This window comes from Saprolegnia diclina (assembly GCF_000281045.1).
Source record: "Saprolegnia diclina VS20 unplaced genomic scaffold supercont1.15, whole genome shotgun sequence".
In the NCBI taxonomy this organism is placed as follows: Eukaryota; Oomycota; class Saprolegniomycetes; order Saprolegniales; family Saprolegniaceae; genus Saprolegnia; species Saprolegnia diclina.
The window spans coordinates 101,436-109,810 of NW_008246082.1; the positions used below are offsets into that span (position 1 = coordinate 101,436).

The window sequence follows — 8,375 nt, forward strand, 5'->3', positions numbered from 1 at the left end:
TTCACGCCTGGGCCATGCCATAGATATGCATCGCTCGAGCGCAGCTTTGCATGGTACGCAGTAGGTTAGTATGTTGATGTTTTGCCGAATCGGCTCCTGCGAAAACGCGCCAACTTGCACTTCAACTGCAACCGTGCGTCACCCGGAACAAGACACAAGACATGACGGGACAAAAGTGTACATATTGGCGGTCAACGGTCGATTACTTGGTCATATCGCCTCTATTTCCTGCAAAATATTTGCGATTTTTCAACAAAAACGATGGAAAATGTGTGTACATGAGGAGCGCACAAGCATTTAACTCTTGCCGAGCGCGAGGACCAACGTCAGGACGAGCAGCACGAGGATGAGGCCGAGCACGCCATAGCAGATCATCTTGCGCTTCGTGCAGACGCAGTAGGATTTCCGCATGTCGGCTTGCTTGACCTGGTTCAAGCCCTCTTCAGCGTTTTCATGGGCGTTGTCAATGTTGTCGGTAATCTCGACTAGTATCAACATCATCAGCATCCATTTCGCAACGGATGCAAGTCGTACCAATGACTTCGCCTTGGTCTTGGACGAGGCCGTCGATCTCCTTGTATGCAGCGTTGATCTCCTTGAGCTGGTGGTTGATGTGGATAATGTCTTCTTCGCGCCGCATCATGTCGTCTTCGTCGTACGTGGTCACTTGGGCCTGGGCGTAAATCTGGTCTTCGTTGTAGTTGAAAAAGTTGTTGCCGTTCGTCTCGCCCTTGGGCTGCACAAACGACGACGACGACCGGCGAATGTTGTCGACGGCCTGCGTCTCGGCCGCGACCACTGTCTCGCAGCTCTTTTGGAAGAGCTCGAGCTGCGATTTGAAGTCGGACGAGAGCTTCTTCACGGCTGTCGCACGCGCCTTGGCCTTTGGGCCGCTCTTGTTCTTGACGTCGTCCGTGAGCAGCTTGAGCCGCTTCTGGATCTTGCCCACGAGCTTGTTGCCCTTGTCGACGAGCTCCGTGAGCTTCTCGTGGTTGGCGCGCGAGTCCAGCGACGTGCCATAGAGCGAAACCTACGTCATGATGTAGCTACGATGCACGACGCAATCACTACCTTTTGATCGATCGAGCGGATGATGCCATTGAACTGCCCGACGGCCTTGGACACTTCGCTGAGAAGCGTCTCATACTGGCCTTGGTCCATGAGACCGCCTGCGTTGTTCCGGGGCGAGTTGAACGAGTCGTACATGTTACCGCTACAAACATCGCATGAGCGTCGGCGTCGTCGGCGCGGCCGCGTACCGGCGAAGGCCGAGACGGCTTGTGAAATGGCGACCGGCGAGCGTGAGTCACGTACCATCTCCAGGCTCTTTCTAACCGAACGGTTGGCGGTTGGTCGAACCTGGGCGAGCCAAATGGGTCGTGTCCCAGCGACTGGAAAATTCAAATGTGGACAGAGGACACGAATGGCAAGCTGAGCGGAAGCCGCTGGTCGCCACGCTACACGAGGAGGCATTGCATTCACAGTTTGGCGCCTGCGTGCTATGACCATCAGCTTACCGATCCTCAGTGTTGCCCTACTGGTTGACGATGGTGTGAAATGCAAGTGTGAAATAGATGTTTATGGTGGGAATTCAAGCTGCATTTCACACGTTGCCCACATACTAGTACATTCGTTTGTGAAATGTTGAAACGAGTCAAATTTGTCGAAACCATTCGTCTCGAACCATGGCATCATCGACTACGAGGCGCAGTCGGGGAAGCTTTCTAAAGCTACTCGCCGCAACGACGTTGCGAGAAGAGACGTGGGCAACCCGGAGGCGCACGGCTGCGCGTCGTCACGCAAAGGACGAGCACCGACTATACAATCCCACAAACAAGAAGCCTTCGTCTATGCCCTGGTCCATGCATTTGCTGCGATTTGAAGGAGCACGCTACAAGGTACACGTCCGCTCTCCTTGTGCGCAGACGTCACAACGAAACCGGTACCGGTATATATATATGTATGAGCTTCTACACCAAGTCTTTTCAGCTCAATATCAACTGCAATTGCACAAGACTGTCATGGCATTGAATGTGTACGAGGAAATCCTCTCGCATGACGCGAACGCACGCGGTCCACACATGACGTGGCACGCCATGCCGAAAATAAGCGGCTGTCGGTCACAAAACCCGGACTTTTGCGGGTAGTTTGCCGCATTTAGAAGCCCAACCGCACGAAATTTTGCGGACGCCATTGCAGAATTCTCAGGACCATCTCGCGCGTAGTATCAGCTGGTGTACAACCCAACCACAGCGCGCTGCGCGCGTCCGATCCTCGACCAAGGCAACGACGACACTCACCCGTCTCTACCTTGCGCGCTTCGTCGCCATCGCAGTAGTGCTCGTATTGGCAATGGCCGCGTCCGCGCGTGTCGCACGCTGCTGTGGCGTTGTGTCTCCAGCTGGTCGTCGGTCGTCTCTTCCTCCGGCCAGCCTCGCATGGTGCACATGCATCGAATGTCTACCTCGCCCTGGTATGAGCATCAAGTTGGGTGTGCGATGGAGAGGAAAAGAAGTTCAACTTGGCGCGCGGCTGCTTTGGCTTCATCGCCACCAATGCGAGAGCATGTACGGCCGTACATTCTCCACACCCCGCCATGTCATTGACGACGCGGCGCAATTAAAAAAAGCGCCTTTGGCCCATAGCTTTCAAGCCCGAAGTGGGGCAAGATACGACAACCGAATAAAAATGTGTCATTGACTGCAAAGCCGTACGTCCATTCGCCGTCCGGTCGACCGCCGCATTTGGTATTTGTATGGAACGGCCGTCCATTGTCGTACATGGAACGGACGGCAATGTACGTACTATGTTTGGATCGGGTGTACGGGCTTTGGGGCCTCACTTTACTTTCCATCGCGGACCTCCGGAGTCCGCCCATCTTCCTCGTTCGCATCGACCGACGGAAGACCATGTCGTCGCTCGAGATGGTGCCCGGGGCGCTCTGCTACGTGCCCGATGAGGTCGACGTATGGCTGCCGGCCGAGGTCGTCGGGCAGAAGGCTGGCACGAAGCAGATCACATGCAAGGTCTGGACCGTCGACGGCCACGTCGAGGAGCGCGTGGTTGACCTCGATGACAAGAAGACGCGCGCGCTCATGAGCGGCAAGGGCGAAGCCATGGACGCCGTCGACACGCTGCCGTTCCAGAACGAAAACGTCGGCGACGACGGTATCGAGGACATGATCACATTGAACTACCTCCATGAGGCTGCCATCTTGTACAACGTCAAGAAGCGCTTCCTGCGCGAGCTCCCGTACACGTACACGGGCACGATCTGCATTGCTGTCAACCCGTACAAGTGGCTGCCCGAGCTGTATGCGGAAGAGCAGCACGTGCGGTACCTCAACATCCCGCGCGAAGAGCTGCCGCCGCACGTGTACGCGACGTCGGTCGCGTCGTACGAGAACATGAAGACGCACAGCCGCAACCAGTCGATTCTTGTCAGTGGCGAATCCGGCGCGGGTAAGACCGAGACGACCAAGATTCTCATGAACCACCTCGCGACGATCGCCGGTGGCATGAACGATGGCACGATCAAGAAGATCATCCAAGTCTCGCCGCTGCTCGAGTACTTTGGTAACGCCAAGACGGTCCGCAACGACAACAGTTCGCGCTTCGGCAAGTTTACCCAGCTCCAGTTTGACCGCGCGGGGACGCTCGTCGGCGCCAAGTGTAAGACGTACCTTCTCGAGAAGACGCGTGTCATTGGCCACGAGTTTCCCGAGCGCAATTACCACATTTTCTACCAGGTACATGGCAATGCATGCAGCGGATCGGTTCTCACGTTGCAAACTGTAGCTCATTGACTCGGGGGACATGGCCAAGACGCTCTTCCTCGACCAGGACGCCACGTACCGGTACATTGGTGAGAAGAGCACGGCGCTCATCGAAGGCAAGTCGGACGCACACCACTTTACGGTCACGGCCGAGCGCCTCAGCCTCATCGGCTACTCGGCGTCGGCGCAGCTCGACCTCTACAAGACGCTTGCCGGTATCTTGCACCTCGGCAACATGCAGATCATCTCGGACCCGTCCGACGACGAAAAGTCGATGATCGCGCCCGGCGACGTGTCGGCGACGTACATTACGCAGCTCATGGGCCTCACGATGGAGTCGCTCGAGAAGGCGCTCTGCTCGCGCACGATGCGGGCGCGCAACGACGTGTACAGCGTGCCACTCAAGAAGGTACACGTCCCATGTTGTGGCGACAGTCTCTCATCGAGCTATCCTAGAGCGACGCGGAAGCGTGCTTGGACGCGCTCGCCAAGGCCATTTACTCGCGCGTCTTTGACTGGCTCGTCGAGCTCATCAACTTGTCGCTGTCGAACGACGCCAAGATGACCAACCACATTGGCGTGCTCGATATCTTTGGGTTCGAGCACTTCAAGTTCAACTCGTTTGAGCAATTTTGCATCAACTACGCCAACGAGAAGCTGCAGCAAAAGTTCACGTCGGACGTGTTCAAGACGGTACAGATCGAGTACGAGGAAGAGGGCATCCAGTGGGAGCACATCGAGTTCTCGGACAACCAAGATGTGCTCAACGTCATCGAAGACCGCATCGGTATCATCTCGCTCCTGAACGAAGAGCTCAAGAAGACCAAGGGCTCGGAGGCCGGCTTTATGTCGACGATCTCGTCGATCAACAAGGACCTGTACAAGCCCAGCGTCATCGAGTTTCCGCGTACGTCGCGCACCGAGTTTATCATCAAGCACTACGCGGCGCCTGTCAAGTACGAGTCGCTCGGGTTCCTCGAGAAGCACAAGGACAACCTGCTCCCGGATCTCTCGGACCTCATGCGCGGCTCGGACACGACGTACATCCAAAAGCTCTTTGAAGAAAAGGTCGTCGAGGTCAAGAAGGAAGAGGTACCGGCCGGTCGCCGTCGTGGCGGTACGCTCAACATCTCGACCGTCGGGTCGCAGTTCAAGGACAGCTTGACGGAGCTCATGACGACGATCCAGTCGACGAACGTGCAGTACGTGCGCTGCATCAAGCCCAACTCGATCAAGAGCGCGACGACGATGGAGAACGCGATGGTTGTCTCGCAGCTGCGCTGCGCCGGTGTCATTGAAGCCATTCGCATCTCACGCGCTGCGTACCCGAACCGACAGACGCACGAAGAGTTTTTGGCCAAGTTCCGCCTCTTTGTGCCAGCGGGCCCTGGCAAGCCGCGCGAAAAGTGCGAGCAGCTCATGACCAAGCTCAAGCTCACGTCGCCCGCGCAGTACCAGATGGGGTGGACCAAGATCTACTTCCAGCTCGGCGTGCTCGAGGAGCTCGAAGACCGTCGCAAGAAGTTCTTGGACAAGAAGGCGCGCTTCCTCCAGAAGATCATGAAGGGCTTTACCCAGCGCATCAAGTACCTGCGCCAGCTGCGCGCGATCGTCAAGCTCCAGTCGGTCATCCGCTGCGTGCTCGCGATGCACCGCTACAACACGTTCCTCAAGGGCCTCGTCAAGGCGCAGGCGCGCATCCGTGGCATCCTTGGTCGCAAGGTCGCACTCGAAGTCAAGCGCAACCACTGCGCTGTCATCATCCAGCGCCACCTTCTTGGGTACGCCAAGCGCATCACGTACAAGAAGAAGCGCCGCCTCATCATCCGCGTCCAAGCATACGCCCGCATGCACCTCGAGCGTCCCAAGTACCTTGCCGCGCTCAAGGAGAAGAAGATGGAGGCCGACATGCAGTACCAGCTCAAGATGCTGCAGCAGCGTCTCCTCGAAGAGCAAGCTCGCAACGCGCAGCTCGCGCAGGCGCAGTCGCAGCCGACCAAGTCGACGGACAAGGCCATTATCTCCGACTCGGCCGACATGATTGGGTCGCTCCAGGACGCCAACGCGATCTTCAAGAAGGAGAACGACGAGATGAAGTCGAGCCTCGCGTCGCTCAAGTCGGAGCTCGAGAAGCTCAAGCTCGACAAGGAGCTCGCGATGGCCAACACGATCGTCAAGCTCAAGCAAGAGCAGGAGGCGCTCAAGGTTGCGCACAAGAAGATCGAAGCGCTCGAGGCCGAGAACGCCAAGCTCAAGGACACGATCGCCAAGGGCGGGTTTCCGGCCCACGACGCCAGCGCCAAGCCCGCGCGCCGCAAGCTCTTCCGCACGCTCGGTGCCAAGAAGATCACCGAGGCCGACGTGCGCGCGGCCGATGGCGGCGTCATGCTCGATTCGCTCACGGACGAGAAGGATGTCTCGACCGGCTCGTCCCACCTCGGGTCGGCCGTCAGCCTCATCAAGAACATCAAGCGCCCGGCGTTCTGGGGCAACGCGGCGCCGGCGCACGCTACGCCGGCGCACGCCGACGACGCGACTTCCGACACGGAGAAGCGCAACTCGGACTACAACGACTCGACGGTCAAGACAGACGTCGAGAGCGACGGCGGCTCGCGCACCTCGGTGCTGGGCATGCTCTCGTCGGCGTCGACCTCGGGCGTGAGTGGTGCCATGAGCCGCATCAAGGGCGGCATGGGCATCCCGACGGGCTTCAAGAGCTTTTATGGCAACAAGGGCGAAGAAAAGAAGGAGGACGCGGCGACGACGGCGACCAACGGCAAGACGGCCACCAACGGCACGTCGCGTCCGGGCCTCAACCGCGTTGAGAGCAAGGCCCGCGTCATTACGAGCAACTTGCCGCCGCAGGAGTCGTTCAACCTCGACTCGCTCCCGGAGGCACCGCTGCCAATGGGCTGGGAAGCCAAGGTCTCGCGCAACAACGGCAAGGTGTACTACGTCAACAAGTCGCTCAAGCTCACGCAGTGGGATCGCCCGACGATCGAGACGCTCAAGCTCATGAAGCAGAAGAAGGCGCAGGAGACGACGGCGGCGGCGGCGACACCCGCGGCGCCCGTTGTTTCGACAACAGCAGAGTAGAGGAAGAAGAATGAAGAAGGACATCGTATGTAGGTATTATATTGAGTCTGTTGTGAATGCAAGAGATATTCGGGTTATATGACTTTGCATTTCTTTCAATAATCGCGTCGCGCTCTGCGACTGCCTTGTCCTTGCGCCACGGGCAGTAGTGGCTTTTGCGCTTCCCCCCGCCGATGCGGGTCTGCGTGAGCGCGTGCCACGCCTTCCGCTTCTTGCAGTACGCCAGTCTGCCGGTCATCGATGCAACGCCACCAAGGCTTACTCCGTAAAATGTCGTGCGAAAATCCGAAAATTGGGCGTTTTGCCGTATTTACAGTGTTGGCAAAATAGCTTGCCGGCAACTTTAGCCGGCGACTCGCTGTCCAGCTACTAGATACTCTAGTAGCTGGGGCGCTTTCCCAATCTAGTAGAGGTCGGTAGTCGACCACCACACTCCAATTACACGTAATTGGAATGTGGTGGTCGACTGATACACTGATACTAGATTCAGTATCAGTTTTGCCAACTTGAACGACGCACAACAGGCTGTAGGCACGCTACGAGCCCCGTTCTTTGGGTTTTGGGCTCCCTGCGTCATGGTATATGGATATCGAACAAATCATACGACTCCATAAAAAACTTCAAACCTCGTCGACTCGCTGCCGAGCAACGACGCCGAGCACATTTTATCCGGATAAGGATGTCCGGATAAAATATGCGCCGCTTGTCCAAAGTGTGATCCAAGAGTGCATAAATTCAATATAATAGTAGTATGTGCTCTTGGCGTGATCCTGCTACTGGTGGCAATACTGTTCCTCTTCGTAGGCAAATACCCACAAAACTACAACGATTGCATACCGATTGTAAGGGGAACATTCGAGTCTTCGCACCGCCAGCACCAGGCCGTCAATCCTCACTCGTCATTGGAAGTAGCTCTCTCTTCTTTCAAAGACATTTCAACGGCGAATTGATTTCCGTCAGGGTATTATCTTCCTATTGTTGCGCCAGAAAGGCCAAGAGAACAGGCAGTGGAGCTCGAATGATGTAGGTTTTGCGATGGGGAAGCACACGGGTAAGCAAGCCTGTATGCTCGTTTTCTTGTTGTATGTGTAGCAAGCATGCCCAGTTTCAGCTCCAAAAGCGCTTGGAGACCTGTTGACATTGTCCTTTCAGCTTCACAGCCACACCCAAAGACGCCACAAGCGCCAGAATCAACCGAAGCCACTTTCGGTAGGCAGTGCTCTCGATAGACGAGCCGCGCTTCAACTGTCCTGTCAGGCTGCTTGCACCAAGCAATCGCCATATTGACCTACCAAAGGGTGCTACGTACTCCGTACGTCACAGCTCGATTCGACCTCCGATGCACACTAGCTCCTCGATGCCGACGACAGCGACCAGTGGTAGTACGCCCGACGTCGCACGCCAGTACCTTCTTGCTGCCTGCAAAGAGCTCTTGTCCGCCTACACCAAGCTTGTCGAGGTCGAGAGAACCCACAAAACCGCGCAGGAGCAGTCGGCGCAGCG

General features: G+C 56.9%; 2 protein-coding genes across 2 annotated transcripts; one reads left to right on the forward strand and one right to left on the reverse strand.

Moving 5' to 3' along the window:
* Positions 1-162: 162 nt before the first annotated feature.
* On the reverse strand, positions 163-1,390 carry SDRG_05621 (hypothetical protein). Its single transcript, XM_008611347.1, has 4 exons — positions 1,260-1,390; positions 1,072-1,213; positions 535-1,030; positions 163-485 (listed from the first exon to the last, which is right to left on the reverse strand). The coding sequence occupies exons 2-4, from the start codon at positions 1,204-1,206 to the stop codon at positions 298-300; spliced, it is 819 nt and encodes a 272-aa protein (XP_008609569.1). The 5' UTR covers positions 1,207-1,213; positions 1,260-1,390; the 3' UTR covers positions 163-297.
* Positions 1,391-2,853: 1,463 nt separating this feature from the next.
* Positions 2,854-6,975, forward strand: SDRG_05622 (hypothetical protein). The gene is made up of 3 exons (XM_008611348.1): positions 2,854-3,749; positions 3,799-4,185; positions 4,233-6,975. Exons 1-3 carry the CDS (start codon positions 2,910-2,912, stop codon positions 6,870-6,872), a joined length of 3,867 nt encoding a protein of 1,288 aa, XP_008609570.1. The 5' UTR covers positions 2,854-2,909; the 3' UTR covers positions 6,873-6,975.
* Positions 6,976-8,375: the final 1,400 nt, after the last annotated feature.

Excerpts from the sequence above, each read along its gene's own strand:
- SDRG_05621 (XM_008611347.1), bottom strand. The coding sequence starts at position 1,206 with ATGTACGACTCGTTCAACTCGCCCCGGAACAACGCAGGCGGTCTCATG. Across the intron at positions 1,031-1,071 it reads TCCGCTCGATCGATCAAAAG|GTTTCGCTCTATGGCACGTC; the intron begins GTAGTGATTGCG and ends ATCATGACGTAG. Across the intron at positions 486-534 it reads AGACCAAGGCGAAGTCATTG|TCGAGATTACCGACAACATT; the intron begins GTACGACTTGCA and ends TGTTGATACTAG.
- SDRG_05622 (XM_008611348.1), top strand. The coding sequence starts at position 2,910 with ATGTCGTCGCTCGAGATGGTGCCCGGGGCGCTCTGCTACGTGCCCGAT. Across the intron at positions 3,750-3,798 it reads ATTACCACATTTTCTACCAG|CTCATTGACTCGGGGGACAT; the intron begins GTACATGGCAAT and ends TGCAAACTGTAG. Across the intron at positions 4,186-4,232 it reads ACAGCGTGCCACTCAAGAAG|AGCGACGCGGAAGCGTGCTT; the intron begins GTACACGTCCCA and ends GAGCTATCCTAG.